Source organism: Acanthochromis polyacanthus, chromosome 8 (genome assembly GCF_021347895.1).
Source record: "Acanthochromis polyacanthus isolate Apoly-LR-REF ecotype Palm Island chromosome 8, KAUST_Apoly_ChrSc, whole genome shotgun sequence".
NCBI classification, from domain to species: Eukaryota; Metazoa; Chordata; class Actinopteri; family Pomacentridae; genus Acanthochromis; species Acanthochromis polyacanthus.
Window position 1 is genome coordinate 32,260,236 of NC_067120.1, and position 18,312 is coordinate 32,278,547.

An 18,312-nucleotide genomic window follows, 5' to 3' on the forward strand; every position below is an offset into this window, starting at 1 on the left:
AGCTTTAAAAATCTCGAGTACAGTGCCAGTCAGAGGTCAATATTAGTGGACTTGAAGTGGAATATATATATGTATTCTTAGTGATATGTTATTGCATATGTGAAGTTAGTTTTGACTCAACAACAGACTCCTCTCCTCATCTTGGCTAAATTTGGTCATTTCATTTGAGTTTTATTCCGTTGTTTTCATTCCAGCTAAGTTGAGCTCAGTTCAACTTCTTCCCTCCCTCAGCTCCTTGTACTTCTTCCTCTTTGGCTGCTGCACCACGGCTATATCCATCTTGTTACTCTTTGGTCCTGGCCCAAGTGTGTGCATGTTGTGCGTGTGTGTGTGTGAAAACTTGCAGGCCGAGGCTGACCTGCCACAGCTCCATCGCCCCATGGGAGGCCTCTCTAAGTGGGCTAGACAGAAAGGCTGACTGGGGGAGATGGAGAGCTACAACCATGGAGGTTAATGCCACTGCTAGCTGTTATCGCATGTGTGTGCGAGTCGATACGTGTTTGTGTGTGCATGCATCTGCCAGAGGAAAGTGGAATAGGGTAATGTGTGTGTGTGTGTGTGTGTGTGTGTGTGTGTGTGTGTGTGTGTGTGTGTGTGTGTGTGTGTGTGTGTGTGTGTGTGTGTGTGTGTGTGTGTGTGTGTGTGTGTGTGTGTGTGTGTGTGTGTGTGTGTGTGTGTGTGTGTTTTAATGAGGTGTGGATGGATGAAGAAGGCTGGTTGGCCAGCTAGAAAAGGCTTTGGCCTCTTTCAACCCCTCAGAGGGGCCATATGATGTCCAGCTCACTCTCTCTCACCCAGCCACCCACCCACCCACCCAAGGATAACTGCAGCATGGACATGTCGCTGCATCATCCTCTTTCCCTTCTGACTGCACTCCTTCAGCCCCTTCTTTCCATCTCTGTCCCTCCCTTTGCATACAAAGTTCTCACTTTCTCTCCGGCACCCTCTCTATCACTCTGCTTTCACATCTTTCTGTCTCAGTTTTCACTTTCTCTCTCCCTCCCTCCTCTCCCTCCCTGACCCCCCCTCCACCCCCATCGGTCCGTCCCAGAAGAACCAGCCCCTATGCATATTTTAGCCCCTCTCCTCTCTTCCTCTCTTCTGTGCCTCTCCCCAGTGCCCCATAAATAGTGCAGACGTAAGCTGGTAAATAAGAGATGTTTTGGTGTGTGTCTGCATGTGTGTGAGTGTGTGCTAGTGTGTAAATAAAAAATGCTGTGGCCCTGATCAGTGAGGTCCTTCTGGATCTCTCTCTGCCTTTACTCCCAGACTTCACAGACGACTTTCTCATTCTCTATTTCAGATTTGTTCTTTCTTTCCTTCTTTTTCTTTCATTTTTTTCTTTCTTTCTTTTGTGCTCTTTTTCATTAGCAATTAGCACAATAGTAGAAACAGTTTTTGTAGTGTAAATAATGTCTCCACACCACCAGCAAACAAATCCTTTTGCATTCATAAACCCCTTTAAAGCACACTTTACTCTATCCGTCAGTGTAATTATTAGACTGCATAATTCCCAGGATATGATCACTGTCACAATATGTAAAATGTGTACAGTAGGAGTTTTTTTTTGTTGTTGTTGTTGCTTTTTGAAAGCTGGGTTTCCCTCTTGTGGAGTTATCTCTATTTCAAAATAGTATTCCAGCTCTACATCTCCCATTCCCTGACATTCTTCTTAAGCCTCCAGGGGGTGCTATACTGCAGCTTCTGCCTTCAGTGCTTCCTTCCATCCATTCGATTCATCCATCACTCCCGTTCTCCTCCCCAGTCATCTCCTTTTTTCCCTGCCTCTGCGTCTGTTGTGCTACACCATTTCCTTTAGCTCTGGTAAATATTTAAACACTGCTAGATGGGTGGATTGGTGGTCAGATGAATAAATGGATGGATGTGGGGGGGATCCTTATGTTTGTGTGTGTGTGTGTGGGTTTCCTCGACAGGATCTTCTCACTTTTCTCCCCTTCCGCCTGTCTCGGTGGTGTTGAATATTTGAGAGTTGCGTATGCATACACACAGCCACACAGATGAGCAGGAGTGTGTTCCCTTGTAGACGCAATTAAAAGAGCATGTAGTGTGCTCATACAGTGATGGATGCATGACAGGAAGAGAAAAGTAGCAAACTGGGAAATAAACAGATCTGTAAGGAAGCACACAGAAGGTGAGAAATGTGCAGAAATCGAAGACCATTTTCATTTTGCTTTTAAAGTTGAGATACCTTCCAACACCATAGATAATTTATTGGTATTACTTTTAATTTGCATGTTGTCAACAGTTTAAAGTGATCAACCAGCCTCCTTAGCGTCCCATTTATACCTGGAAAGTGAAAGAAATATTTAAATCCTGTGTTCTCAGTGCCACAAAAAGTGGACAAAAGCTTGTCCATGTGCATGAAGAAACATGCAGATGGAGAAAAATGTGCAGAAGTCTAACTAAAAGCATTTTGATTTTGTGTTTAAAGATGAGCTGCTTTCCAACACGTTGACATATGTCATATGTTCAGCAGCTTAAAGTGATCAGCCAACCTCCTTAGCATTCTGTTTTGTACTTTGGAAGTGAAAGAAATTCTGAAAGCTGTGCTGTCAAAGCAAAAAAAAATTGAACAAAAGCTTCATTTCATTTTGGAAATAAACATATGTATAAAGAAACATGCGGGAGAGAAATGTACACATCTTACTAAAAGTGTTTAGATTTTATGTTTAAAGTTGATCTACTTTCCAACATCAGAGAGACTTTATCAGTCATGTTATTAATTTCCATGTTGTCAGCAGCTTGAAATCATCAGCCAACCTCCTTAGTAACCTGGAAAGTGGAAGAAATGTTTAAATCTGTAAGAAAGCATCAGCAAGAATAGCTCTTCAGACATGTTCACTGCCTGCTGTTGGTATCAGGGCAGAATGTGTGCTGCGAAACGAGCTGTGTTTAGTAGTCTGTCTGTGAATAATGTTATCTTTGTCTTTGTCTGAATCTAAGTGCCTCACTGTCTCCCTCTAACTGAATTATGGAAAGGTGTGGATGTGGTTGAACTGGCAATAGGCTGAGTGTGTGTGTGTGTGTGTGTGTGTGTGTGTGTATGTGTGTTTGGCATGGTCTGGGTGTTGCTCTCGGTTGAGAGTGTTGTGTCAAGTCATAGTGTGTACTCTCTGATCCATGTATCCCTCGACTCTGTGTGGTTGTGTGTGTGTGGATGTGTGTATGAATTTGATCCGTAGATCCCCGTGGCGTTCCGGGGGAGCGTACTCAGCTGCCCCACTGCTCACTGGGAGATTCTGTGTTATTAGAATGGGGACCTGGGACACACACACACACACACACACACAAACATAATCGCAACCACACACACACACACACACACACACACATTCGTACCTCCCCGAATCCCCAGACTTGAAGGGTTTTTTTCTGCAGGGAGAAGACAGACAGAAACAAAAAGATATTCAAAACAAAAGAGAGAGCAGACAGAAAGACCGCAAGCCAACCAAAAGTGATTTCCTCATACCGCTACGACTGCCACAGCTACCTAATAATTATAAGTGCTCTAATTACACAGTTTTTTGGGAACAAATCTGCTTCTGAGATAAAATTTGCTAAAGCTTGAATACAAACTGATAAGATGGGTTGGAAAACACATGATCACAGTGCTGGTTGGCAAAAAGATATTTAATGAAAGGTGATACGTTTTGTGACAAATATACATATCTTTATGTGTATTTATAGACACAGGTATATGAAAAAATGCTTATTTTCTAAAAAAAAAATTTAAATTTTACTCATCCTAACTTGTCAATGATTCAACAAGGAAGGTCTTATGACTTTTGGTAAATAAATGTGTTACACACTAAAAGCTAAAACATCACATAAACCAGCAAAGTGGGCCCAATACTTGTTTAATCCCTTATTTTGCAGGCAGAATAAAGTATGACTTTTTTTTTTTTTTTTTACATTTGCGATGCAAAGGTTACCTGACTACAAATATGCTAGAAGTTTTCTTTGCATGGATTCGAGGCATCTCCTTTTCCTGAGATCAACAAGATAAGACAGTTCCAAATTTTCAAGCTTCAGTCGCATAGATAAATGTGTGTCACCGCTCATAAAATGCATTTTTTTTCACTTTCAAAACACAGATTTCTGTCAATCAGAGCAGATTCTGTTGACACTCTGGCCAAGATGAATACGCTTTTAATGTGCAGACAGTGTTTTGAAGTAGAACTGGTTGCTCAGAGACAAGCCTTTCCTTTTGATTAATACCTGTTTTCTAATTAATTTGCATAAAATGTCAGATATTGACTGAATACTGTATCTTCAAAACTATAGCTAATTAGCACTTGTTACTTATCTTTATGAATGACTCACATTAGCTCACTTTCACTTGTAGACCAGTGTCATTTTATAAAATACTGCGCTAAAATGAATTATTAAAAACTGAGGCAAACGTTGAAACAACAAACGATATGAACAAAATTGTGTCCCAGAAAAGTGTACAAGATGTTGCTCTCACTGCAGCTAACTGTCCTTATACTTGGCAGACTTTCTCCTTCTCTGACCACCTGAGGAAAAATTGCATACAAATTGTGTCCGTGGCTGTTAACACTGTTGGAATTTTTGCAGTCTCTGTTGTTTCACACTGTGAATGCAAGGCACATTCTGTTTGTGTTGCATTTAAAAAGAGGAAAGAAAATCTCAATGTGGGATCAGTTAATCATCTGTAAATTTTACGTTTCCATGTGTGTGCACACCTGTGTGTGTTTTGTCATTTATGCTTTGAGGAACTTAAAACCAGAACACTGTAAAAAAAAGACTCACGCAGTGTTACTTGGGGAGGGAGGAGACAAAAGGGGAAAAAATAGAGTCAAAAGTACTTACTTGTTGCGTCTCTGTAAAGAAGAGGAACAAATGTGCGGATGTGCAGAGACAAAAACACAGTGAGTTGAAGAGGGAGGAAGATAAACAGAGTTAGGGACAGATACAAAGGAATTACACTATTTGAGCCAACACCTGGAGGGTTTCTAACAGCTTGGACCGTGTTCCTGTCATTTGGTTTGTGTGTGTGTGTGTGTGTATGGTGACAGGTAAACAGAGGCAATGTGTCATAGAACAGGACAGGCTCTGCATGACGTAGTGTTCTATCAACCCTGCCAAAATACACTCTTACAGATACAGGCACGGCACTTGTAACACACTGCATCTTCATTCAGTCTTTTGTTTGGCTCTACAGTCAGTGGATTCATCATTTTATTTTTCTTCCAACATTTCCGGTCTTTGATTAGATTTCTTTACTCTTTTTGCACATATGTGATTCCTAATATGCATTCCTGACTTTCCACCTAAAAAATCTATTGGAGAATTCCAGATTGCCAAATATTACCTTTGTATGAAACATATCCCATCCCTCCTTACAAAAGGCCAATCATCTGCTTGAAAATTTTGTTGTTGCACCAACACGTGGCATTGAAAACTGTGTGGATGTATAGCAACAGTATAACCTGTAAAAATAACCGTTTTTTACCTATTTTGGGCAAAGTCACCAATCTTTTTAAACAATTTAATCAGATCTGACTGGTGATTTTATACATGTACGTACAGCTAGAGCTCTCTCTCCATTCATTCATATAGGAGCCTGATCCCGTTAGTCCTAAATAACTGTACAGGGATACAACATAATGCTTGTGTCATGGCAAAACTTTCATATAAGGACTTGGTTCTTGTTTTTGGGTTCTGTTTTGTTTAAAGCATTCCATTAGAAGCAAGCTAGATAAAAGCAAACTGTGGCACTGTCATAATACATCTGTTGTTTTTTCTTTTACCTGTAGTAATATAATGTCTACCTGATGCTATAGTTAAATATTTTACATTAATTGTTTCCATATCAAGACATTGCAACATTTATAAGCAGTACAATACTGTTTTTTGCTACAGTCTTCCATTACACCATTTAACTCAATACTTCTCAGCTTTTTTGCTTGTGGTCTCTTACAGTAAAATAAGTCTGAGTTAATCAATAGTTAGCCCTATATTGTGTTAGAAAGTAGTGTAAACTATCTGTCAAAGCCTTCCAGAGCACAAGCTGACAAATTCAGATTATTTTTCCTAACAGTCCCAAATGCAAAAAATATTCAGTTTGCTGTCGTTCAAGACTAACAAAACCTGCAAGTATCCACTATCAGCTGAATCCACAGATCCAATCCTCTTACACTTCTTCTCTCTGCTCTAATACATGTGTCCTTTATGATCATCCTCTATCTGTTTGAAAATACCTCCATTCCTCTCTCCAATCATTCCACCGTGCACCCATCTGTCCATTCATTCTCAGCCCATGTTTTTAATCTCAGGGTGGCTCATGTGTACCTCCACATATACATCTATGACTCTATTCCAATCTCTGATTTTCTTTTTCTGCCACTTTGGAGTGCACGATAATCCGAAAAAAATAAATAAAAAAGCCGGCCCCTTGGGGACTCATGGGGATTGGGCGTGTGCAGTAATATGACAGTGACACGGAAAGCCAGCACGCTCTGCTGAATTGCGAGCACATGTGTGTGTCGGGTGAATCATGTCTGTGCATTTATTTGTCCGTCTGTAACCTATTTGTACTTTCCATTTCTGGAGTACACGCATGTCATGTCATCAGCATTTTGCCTGCATTTTATGTGTTTATATGTTCATGCTGCACAATGTACATGTCTCTGTGTCTCATCGCCCATCTCTGCACACTCTGAAGTCATCATCCGGTGCTCTGCTTCACAACATTCCTCAGCACTATAATTATATGTGTGTGGGACAGAGAGAGATCATTCACTTGAACCTACACACATTTTTCTCCATAATGGTGGGACTCAAATGTGTCATGTGGTGCTCAGGAATGATTGGTTATTTCTGCAGGAGGTGAGGTCACTTCCTATTTTGTGTAACAGCTTCCAGCAGGAGCCCTTACCTTCGCTGCGAATCTGGTGTCGATCCATGCGTGCTCGCCTTTGACGTTTCGCGCTCCTATCTGTGTGTTCCCTTTCATGCTGCGAGTGTATTTTTGGGTCCTGTTTACTGGTCCAAACCTGGCCGGACGGGCCGGTAGCAACAGGAGAGGGGAAGTCCCCGTGGGAGAAAGAGCAGGAGGGTGCGTTCCAAACAGGACGTGGCCGGGGGAGGTCACCCTGGGGGTGGGGACGGAGGAGGAAAGAGGGGGTCGGCTGCAGAGAGAGGAGGCTAAAGGAAGTAATTTAAAGATCATGTGTTGATATTTACAATAAGAAGATAAGGGATGGTGGGATGACGACGACGAGGGGAAGATGAGAGACAGAAAATGAAGAGCAAGAGGGGAGAAGGGAATACGTGTCGGTGGGATGTTAAGGGCAGGGGGTGCGTTTATTTTTGATCTACTCCCGAGGCAGCATCCTGTCCTGGACGGGTGGGGCTAAAGACAAGCCAGGGAGCAGAGGAAGAGGGCTAAGACAGCCCATCTGCTAGTCCCAGACACACATACTCACACACAGACATAGACGTGCTCTGCTGGAAGGGTGTCAATGCCGTGCTATAAATACACTGAACCCAAAGAAGACCACAAGGCGACTTAGGTGATTTTTCATTTGGTGTTAAAAACAGCAATGAAGTTGGGGCACACATTCACACAGAAACACACACATGCACACAGTCTTTGGACAGCCTCCAGTTTACCCCCCCACACACACACACATTTGACACAAATTCACGCACTGACAGACACTCGCTGATAGCACACACAGACACACGGCATTGTTCCAACAGCAGTGCTTCCTCTTCCTGTGTCTATTAGAGACTTGGCACATGCGTCTCAAGGTGTTGTTGTTACATCATCACAGGACAGCTAAGTGTTTGTGTGTTCAAGAAGCTGGGAGGAAGTGAATTTGCCGTCGTACTAATCCCGATCTCTAACAAGGTCACTGCCATGTGTGTCAGTGTGATTGTTTTCGTTCTTATTTCACTTTAATCTGATGTTAGAGAGCACAAAGCGACTTTTCCTCTCCACTGCAGTTCAGAATGTCAATGCAAACAATATATAAATATATATGAGGCTGAGCAGACTTGACAGTGATCACATGCATAGTAAAGCTCCCTGTAAAATATCCAGCAGCATCATCACCACAACACAAATGCATTTTCTGTGTGTGTGCAATGCAGTAGATAGCAGAGAGAAGCAGGACAAGGCAGATTAGATTTTCTCTTATCTCTATCTCTTGGTTTCCTCTGTCGTCCCCTTCTCCCTTTCCCCATGAGACCGTGTGTATGTGTATTCTATTGTACTTTTTTTTGGCATCATGTGTCTGTACATGCATGTGCTCTTAGCTGCGAGTCGGTGAATCTATTCCTGTGTGTGTGTGTCAGTGTGGCAGCGTTGCGCGTGGGTAATGCGACAGGGCCATATTTCCCCAGGGCCCGTGGCTCTGCAGGCTTTAGCCTCGCTCTCTCTAAGCAGTTCAGGAAAAACAATGACAGGCCTCTGTATTGACTGGTCTGGTCTGGCCTGGCCTGGAAGACAGGCTGTTCTCACTGCAGTGCACCCACCCTCTGTTACTCAGAATAAACAGCACATAGGTGGTGGATGAGGCCTTACTTGGCTTTAGCTTGGCCTTTTTTTTCCAATTTTTCCAGTATGTTTTTGTCGTATTTTAGTAAGAACTTCTTCCCGCTGTTGTTTACTCTCAATACAAACACCTGCACAGTTGTTTCATCTGTTTTACATTAAGGCGCTCCCAGCAGTTTAGGGGACATAATCCCTTCACTTTGCTGGAAGATTTTTTTGTGTGTGAAGGTGCACAGATTTAAGAATTTACTCACTAAATATAAAAACACTGCATCTTTCTCTCTCCTTAACTCCCTTCCCTGCTTTTGTCACCCATTTTTTCTGTAGAATATATCAATTACTGCGCTGTAGAGCACATGTCACACTGTGATACACACACACACACACATACTGGCTCACACTGATCGATTGCAGTGCTGCATAATCAATACCGAGCCCCCAACAACTACGTAAATGAAGAGAGGCGACCAGGAGGTGTCACAGTGTGTGTGTGTGTGTGTGTGTGTGTTTGTGAGTCCTGTGGCAGACTGTCATTCACTCGTCCATTATTTTCCTCTCTCATCCCTCTCCCTGTTTCTCCTTCCCCTCTCCTCTCCTTTGGGCTATTTCCAGCAGTCCTCTGCAGCGCTGTGAGCTCCTCCAGGGAGTGACCACGGCCTCCATCCCTCCTCTTCCTCTGTCCTTCCTCTCCATCCCTTTCTCCGTCTACAAATCAATACACCAACAGAACCAAAGAACCTGAGGGAAAACAGACATTCTCCCCCCTTTTCCCTCTCGAGCTCCTTCCTACTTCCCTTCTTGCAATCCTCCGATCACTGCGCCGTCTTCACTTTTTTCTTTCCTAAAGCCTGATAGATGACCTTAGTGTTAGAGGTCATGTACGAGGCAAGTGAGTAAAGACGAAAACCAGACATGGATGATGCTCCGCCAGGAAACTGGACAAATGCTCTGGACAGATTCTCCCTCTCTCTCTCTCTTCTTTACGTTTTACCATAAAGAGGAATGAGCCTGACCTCTTCTGGCAGTGTGAGGAAAAGCAGGAGAAGGACGAGTGGAAGCGATGGAGTGAGAGGCAGCAGACAGAAAGAGAGGAGGGTTTTCTATCATAATGGGGTCAGTGGCTCCCAATGAGATCTCCCTCCTCGCCGGAGAGGCCTCCACACAAACACACACAGGCAGAAGCAGACACTTATTTTTCACTGTCCCTGTCGTTATTTTGCTCACTTGTGCACATATTTTTTCCCCTGAAGCCCCACATGTGTCTGCATACGTGTGTGTGTGTGCAGTGGCCTCTCCAGCGTAGGGCATTAATACCCTTTGCTTTCCTCTTCTGGACCGGTTAGCTTGGCCTCCAAAGCCGAGTGACACTCTGAAGCACACATTTGCTCTCTCTGACACACACACACACCAAAGGGCTCAACAAAACATGCACAGCAAGATAAGGGCCATAGAATGACAAATAAGTATTTATCAACCCCAAACCACGTATAATCCTTCACATTTCTGTCCCCATCCACCCCTCCTCGTCCCTCCCTGTTCTGTTCATCCCCTCCTCTGTTTTTTTTTCCCCCTCAGTCTCCCATCCACTGTTCTTTTTTTGTCCCTTTTTTTCCCCCGTAGTGGGGCCTATCTGTGTGAGAGAGCGATTAATCTGAGAAAGCTGCTTTTAGTGGTGGTGAAGAGTTGGGAGGGGTACGCAGGAGGGGAGGGGGTGTTGATTGGGAAAATCTCGCTGGGAATTGTGTGTGTGTGCTGTGTGTCTGCAAGTGAGAGTGTGTATGTGTGAAGACGCAGGGATGATGGGGAAAGATTTCAGAGGGAGTTTGTGTATTGTGTATGAGAGAGAGAGAGAAAGAGGTAGGGAATGTTTCACAGGGAGAAAGCTTTACTGTCTGGGGAAAATGAGGAGAGAGGAGGAGGAGGAGGAGGAGGAGGAGAGCGTCCTGGTGGAAATTTCTCTGATACACACACATTCCCATAGAAATCATTCCAATCATCTCCTCATCTTCTGCACACACACACAAACTGTATCTCCCAGCTTTAGATGTGATGCTAAGTTCCAAACCAGCAAATCCAGATTATCATGAGTTCAGCTCCCCGTTGTTGCTGATATGAAACAGCCACAGAGGACTGATGTGATCACGGAGCTTATTTTTCTGCATCATTTCTTTGTGCTCCAAACACATCAAGAGAAGCTTCACATGCTAGTTTACCTGTATTTATATGAGCTGCTTCATGCAGAAAGTTTGTTCAATCTATATTGTGTGTCTGCCGTCTTCATTTAGCATACAAAGCTGTCGGTGAATCGCACTTCATCCACTCCAGTTTTTACCTAGAGATCACCGCATCCGTCTCCCTTTGTGCTCTCACTGCTGTTGTGAATTTTAATTTTTGAAAAAAAGGTGGTGTTTTTTTTTTTTTTTTTGCGTTGTGATTATGTATTGATGTGTAGTGCGCAGACGCCTTTGGAGAGCTGTGAGTGTAGGCGTCTCGGAGGTATGGAGACGCTTTCTGTAAAATATTAATCACAATATCAAAAGACACGAGGGTTTCACAGATCTGAATAAACAAATCGAGGCGCCGGGTTCCCACAGATAAGAAATAAAACAGGAACAGAACAAATACAGTGTGAACTGAATTGTTTGGTTCTGGACAAAACCGGGTTCAGCGGTATTTGATGACAGCGTACTTTGTAGGGATTGGAGCTATTTGTTTGAGTGTGTGTCAGAATGTGGCACAGCAGCCTCCAGTGATGATGTATGTAAAAGAAAATCAATGCATGTGTGTTAAAATGCCCGTCAAAATGATTTTAAAAATCTGCTTGAAAATGTGTGTGTATTCGTTGTATCATAACAGCAAAATAACAGACTTTAAGGTTACTTACTGTGTCTAATAGTGTGTTGTACTTGTCCCTTATTTGGTTCTTTTCCCTCCTTTTCTCCTTCTTTCTCCTCTTTCGTCAGACTATGTATAAAGCAAGGAGGCCTCGCTGTCTATACTGTGGGAGGCAGTTGTGTTTCTGTTCTTTTCTGTTCTATTATTGGGTGGGGGCAAGTGGAAAGCACTATGCTCATGTAGCCCATTATTTCTCTCATCATGTGTTCTCACTTTTTCTCCCTATCTCTGCCTCTCCCTCTCTCCCTCCAGAACCACACACTGAGTCAGCACGCGCAGTGAGACCGAGGCCCGGCAGGATCTCTCAGCTCAGCCGGGGCCCCCGACCCGGAGCCGGCAGGGGACCCCCATCTCCACATCACAGCCAATCAAAGTGTCATTTGCTACTCACATGTAAAACTCTAACGATCGCGCCACTGGGCGCGGCTATTAGGAGCAGCGGGGGAAAGGAATATTAATGGGATATGCTATTAAATAAAGAAAGGAAAAAGTGGGTGAAGAAAGCGGTAAGAGCAAGATGAAGGAAAGAGATGGGTGAACAAAGGTATTGTACGTGCAGTATTTTTTATTGCCCCTGCCAGAAACCCCCCCACCAGCTTCTTCCTCCTCCCCTTCTCCCTTCCTCTCCTCCCACCAGTCACTCCCCAGGTCATGCATTTTATTTTTTTAACAAATAGAAAAGAAAAAAAGCAAGAAAACACCTTTTGTTTTGGGATTTTTTTAAAATAGATTGTAGAAAAAAGGCTACACTTTCTTGTCCCCTCAGTTGCTTATTGTATTCAACTTCATAGGTGCCAATTTCTTTGATATTTCTTTATTCCATATGCGCTTATTTTCTTTGTTTTCATTTTTGTACCTTTCATTTCTTGCAGTAAGTAGGTACTTGTGCTGTGTTGTGATTGTTTGTTTGCCAGTCGTAATATTCCTTAAACCCCCTCCCCCCCGAACTATCCTTTTTATGATTATTGTTATATATATTTTTCCTTTTTGTAATTACTATGAAAAAAAGACATCAAAACAAAATAAAGTGCAGAAAACCATACAGATGTTTCTTTTTTTGGATTGGGTTTTCCAGTCTCTACGGGGCCTATAATGGTTATTGTAAAAATGAATATCATCGATTTCAGTGCGTCTGGTCAATGACTGCTTTTTAAATGTGAATTAACCAGATTGCAATAATCTAGTACAGAAAAAAAAGATAAAACAAATAAATAAATGACAAATAAAGAACCACTGTGTGATGTGAGTTTATTCAAAGGAGAGGATTTTTGAGGATGCAGATATATGTACTGAGGTGTCATCCCGAGAAATGTTATTATTCAGCTGCTCTCCTGGTATGATGGAAATGATACGGAGAGTGACAGAGATCTGCACAGGAAACAAAACAGCTCACAGCTCAGACAAAACTGCAGCCTGATGACACCTAAACTGAAGGGAACGTGATTGAAAGTGTGAGTACATCACGTTGGCGTCTTCCTTCGCTCATGTTCCACACCAGCTCTTCTCCATCCTGTTTAAATTCAGCGTTCATGTCGCTGCGGTGTAAAGCCTTCTGCACATTCGCTCAGCGCCAGTTAGCAAACATTAGCAGCACTAACTGGTCTTTGTTGCAACATTTCGACACCCAGAGACCTACAGACACTTTGTGCAAATCAAAGTTTTTCAAAAGGAGCGAGAAAAAAATAAACAAAAAACAAAAACTTGCTGTCAATACTGTAAAGGCTTCAGCAACAGGAGTGATGTTGGTGAATAACAATGCAAGCTGTAGAATGAAGAATAGCTGACAGCATTAAACAATGCAAAAGCTAACAGTTGTTGGCAAAATGCTTCCATCTTCTTTTGTCAGAAAACAGAAGATGGGCTGTGTGTCATGAGCTCTGGGACGGTGCTGTCAGCCTGTGCAGTGTCATTATACCCGGGGATTTCTTTCTCAACCTAACAGTGGGATTGATCACTCTTTGCCACAATCTTTTATGAATATATCTGGTTGGAAAAAGACAGATTTTTGGGGGGAGCGTGTCCTCAATTTCACTCTTGTCAGTACAGTGACAATCCAGAAGTCTTTCACTGAAAATCAGTGCTGCAAATATCTGTTACAGGGAGAATAATCTTTAAATGATAACCATTTTATAACAGCTAACCCAAGTTTTGAAGCATCATTCAGGCTTGTAAGACATAAAGATGAATTATTAGCTTAGCAAATTGTTCTCGCTAACCAAAACCTGAATACAGAAAAAAAGGAGAATCCCAAACTTCCCACTGAAGTTGTGTCTCTGCTGCTACCTGATGAATACAGTATCTGGAAGATCTGACAGATATTCTGATCTGGTATGCATGAGCCATGAGACGCCACAGTCCTGTACGGGTCAAAGCGACGAGATGAAGAGTTGAAAAGCTGCACAGACCTGCAGAGACCAGCGTGACTCCTCGGTCTAAAGGGGGCTCAGATTTTTCACTTTGCTCCCTCCTGAACAGATACTGATGATTTGGCTCCTCGGATCATGTTCACTGACGATTTTTAATATCTCGCTGCCTCTTTTTAAAACTTGTACGCTTGTTTGTGTGCGAGTTGACCAGTGGCTCGCATACAGTATAAAGCAGCAGGTTTTGAGGTTTTCTGCTGAGAATACTGTACCTCTGCCTGGCTGAACCTGAAAGACACATTATATTTAGGAAAATTTGTTCTAGAGGTTCATTTGTCACTGTTTAACTGAATTTGGCATTACACAGATGGTAGTATATTTGGTAGTATATTTGCACATTTTTACTTACTTAGAAGGTATTGACTAAGAATTAGGAACACTATGTGGCTCCACTGTTTAAAATTGAATTTGTTTTACTTTATTTCTGTGTTTTTTTGTCTCTCAGAGTGCAGATATGGGAATCAAATAGATAAGTGACAAATAGAAGCTTCTGTCTAAGTCACCTAACTTCACCTGCGTTCAGAGATAAATGCTACTGCACCACATTAGTAAATCTTTTGGCAGTAGTGCACCTGTATGCTGGCGTTAAGACCAACATTTATCACCAGACATGAACAAGTTGGTGTTAATGGTATGTCAGTGTGAATATTAAACCTATTGTTCATGTTCAAAATACTACAAACTGATCCCAGAACCTCCTGAGATGATGATATTAAAAATTTGCTCTTCTCAATGGGACTGATATGAAAACCTGTATTTTGTTATAGAGGTGGGACAGATGGTCCTAAATAGTCACATTTTTGATAAATATTTAAGGAATATTATAGGAAACAACTCCAAACATGATACCTTTTAAGTACAACCGACCTACACTTTTAGCTCTTTGTAGAGATTTTATTTTTCCTCTTCTCAGCTCCTGAACATGTGTTTGTCGTCTCATTGACACTGTAGTCAATACATGATTGTTATTTATTTAGCGGCTCATTAAGTCCAGTGGGAACAATCTCCTTCTTTAGCTTCACCAACCACATCAATGTACACATCCCAAAGGACTTTACTGCAGATTGTTTATCAATGCATCTTTGTGTAGGCCTACACTTTAACTGGATATGGTCAGTAAATGCCTCATTTACAAAACACATTGTAGTTGTCATGATGTAAAACTACACAATGTAATATTTTGTTGTAGACAAGTCTAGGTCTGGGTGTATTCAGCAGTGCAGATGCTAATACATTTTTGCTTATGTTTTTGTTCATGTGTGTTTATCTGTGATCTTCTTGCTGCTTGTCAGAATCAGAATTAGAAACAGTTTTTTTTTTGCAAAGTAGATTTTCATATATGAGACACTTCGCTTGGTGTGTAAAAACAAACATATAATTAAATCAAGTTAAATTAAATCACTCTTAAGTGCAATATAATGTAGAACTGAGTGTTGATATTATATTTATTTCAATTTATTCACCAGCAAGACCCTTGAGATTAAAAAAAAAAAAGTGTTTTTGTAGAAAAAAATGGCCAAGAACTCATACCATTAGAAAGTTACAAAAAATGATAAAATCAAACAGCAGATAAGACAAAAGCAAAACACATTAAAACAACCAAAGGATTAAAAGATTCGGAAAATCCAGCTCAAGAGCAAGTGCGCTCTTCAGTTATACATTTTTATTTTATTTTATCAGAGCTTTGAACTCCGCCGAGCAGACAAACTCATAAAGCTGTAGTAGGTTTTGAAGGTTATTCCAGGACCAGGGTGCAAAACAGGAGAACGTTTAAAGTAAATCCTGAGCAACCTGTACAGCAGGAATCATAAGAGCTGTTGGCAAGTTAAAGAAAATTACACAGGTTTACTCAGATTTGTAAATAAAAAGTAACTAGTTCTGCTGTCTCTTCAGGCTTAATGAAGGACAAGAAACCAGATGTTGAAGCACACAGTGATGATTCTGGGCTCTAAGTTGCATATAAGAGCTGTGATTATACAGAGTCGAGCCCGTAAAGTGCAAACAAGGGCCATAACTTGCATTTAGGGCCATAGCTGTATAAAATAAAGCCTCATATCAATGTACACAAAAAATAAGATGATTAAAGCAATGAAGGAAAATGAAGAGTAAAGCTTGGAGATGTCTGCTGTCATTTAAGGACGATCAGTCCATCCACACAATACAGGTGACAGAAGCAGCCAAATGTAGCTTTGCACTGCTGCTACATGAACCTTATTTATCCGACCTGTACCATGTGACTTCTGTTTCCCAAATTTGTCTGGTCACTATGTTTAGAGTGATGCTGAAGTCATGCATGCTGTTGAGGAGAATGTGTAGGCTCAAGATGCAACCCTCCTCCACGATGGGACACTGAAGCTTTAACACTGGTGGAACAAGTGCATTGAAGTTAAAGGAGACTATGCTGAAACTTAATAATGCAAGAACAAACTTTCATCTGTGCCGTCTTCTGGTGAGGCTGAGAATGTTTTGAAATATGCTTCTGAATAATAGTGTCCTAATAGTCTAAAACATTTTTTAAAAATAGCACATACAGACACTGGGAAGTTAAGGCAGGCCATTTGATAATAAAATATCAGGGTAATCTATTGTTTTATCAGTAAGTGCTCAACATGTGCTCATACTAGAACCTATCATCCACCCAGATAGCCAAGTACTTGTAGGAAGATATCCAGCCTAAAGTGTGAATGCCAGCAGTATCTAAAAACTGGGACTCAGCTTTGGAAAAGACTGTAATTTGGCTTTCTTAGTGTTCAAAACCAACTTTAGATCATGCAATTAATCCTGCAGCTGTTGAAAGGCAGCCTGGAGCTCATCTCCAGCCTGATCCAGAGAGAAGAAACAACTGTGAAATAGTTCAGAGAATACTTTTAGATCCTGAAAAGAGAGAAAAGACAGAGAAAGGTGAGGTTGCAAATCCATCTGCTGCTTCAGCACCACGGACAGCGACATGGATTTATCGATAGAGAGAGCCGAAGTCCGGTCCAGAGATTTTAACATCCACAAACCTCGGTCGGATAAAGGATCCATCATTCAGACAAACAACATTACTCAGCTGAACAACCCCTCTAAGCCTGCACTCTCTGCTGAAAGAAGATAGAGAAATTGGAATGGCTTCACCCTTTAAGATAAGATAACATCAACTTTATTCATCCCGGAGGAAATAGTTTTGCCAGAGTACAATACAATAAACAAAGCTTAGTGAAATGTACACACTTTCACAGAGGTTAGTAGTAAAATAGAAATCAAAAAAAGAATACAAAGTACAAAATGTTTGTGTCAAGTGTCTAAGTGGATGCCAGGCAATAGTGTCTAAAAAAAATGAATATAAATTAAATGAAATAACACAAGTACAAAATGTAAACTGCAAACTAATAACAAGAAACAGATGAACAGAAAGTGAAGTGAAAGTAAAATAAACAGATGTGTTGCACTAGAAAGATTGCACTTGACAATAATAAAACAGACACGGAGGATTATCCCTCCTAAAAATCACCTGCTGACTGTAACATGTGTACAGTTGATTATGTTGGTTCCCAAAAATCCCCTGAGCTCAGTTGTGGAATTTATTCTGGTTATTTGTATTTGCTAGAACATCCTTATTTGTCTCTAATTCCAGTCAACACTTATAAATGTCCACATATTTACAGTCTTTAAGGGCACCTGTGGTAACATAAAGCAGACTGAGCGAGTTGTGTGACATTTTACATTTGATGCGCACATTTTCTAATGACTGCTCATCCACTCGTCCACTTGTTGCCCAGATGACAGAAGGGGTTCATGTCTGAACATGTTTAAACATCAGATTAATATGAGAAATGTGAGTATATTCCATATATAAACAATGAAACGAGTCAGAAAACACATGATGCAGTGGTGTAGTGATTTGTTGTAACTGTTTTCTGAATAGCTCCAGATCTGGTTATCTGCTGTTGTGATTATGCATTAAAGCCCTCAAAAACAAGATCCTATAGTTCAAAAGCGCAAAAAGTGCCATTTTTCTCGTGCTCTGTGCAGATCTACTTCACACTGCTTGGTGCATTTTGTATGAGTGTATGAGTTACAGAGTTTGTCATAGTTGGCATCTGCTACCAGTCGGTTAACTTGTACACGAAGGCAAGACTGGAAGGTTTTTGATACAAGAGGCATTTTTAAAAAGCAAAAGAGTGACAGCTACAAAGTGCAGACATTAGGAGGAGGAGGAAGAATTATATTCTGTTATAATTAGGCTAAACTTGAACAGAATTTCAGTGTTTTTTTTCTCACTGCCAGTAGATGTGCTCTGATTATTGATAGTTGTGTTCTAGTTTATCTTGTCGTGGAACTTTATGGGTGAACTTTTCCCTCATCAGCACCTGCATCTCTTCTTCTGGACTAGTTACAGGATCACTCACCCAGATTACAGAGTACTATTAACCTACAAAACATAACATTCTGACTCCAGCTGGCAGC

The 18,312-nt window shown here is 41.4% G+C and overlaps 1 protein-coding gene across 3 annotated transcripts in view; it reads left to right on the top strand.

Annotated features, from left to right (window-relative positions):
• znf423 (zinc finger protein 423) overlaps positions 1 to 12,670 on the top strand; it is a 167,275-nt gene extending 154,605 nt beyond the window's left edge. For all 3 annotated transcript variants that reach the window (XM_022206152.2, XM_022206153.2, XM_022206154.2), the window contains one exon: positions 11,693 to 12,670. In XM_022206152.2, coding sequence (XP_022061844.2) covers positions 11,693 to 11,722 — 30 coding nt within the window. In that variant the 3' untranslated portion in view covers positions 11,723 to 12,670. The remainder of the gene's footprint in view (positions 1 to 11,692) is intronic.
• The last annotated feature ends 5,642 nt before the right edge of the window (positions 12,671 to 18,312 follow it).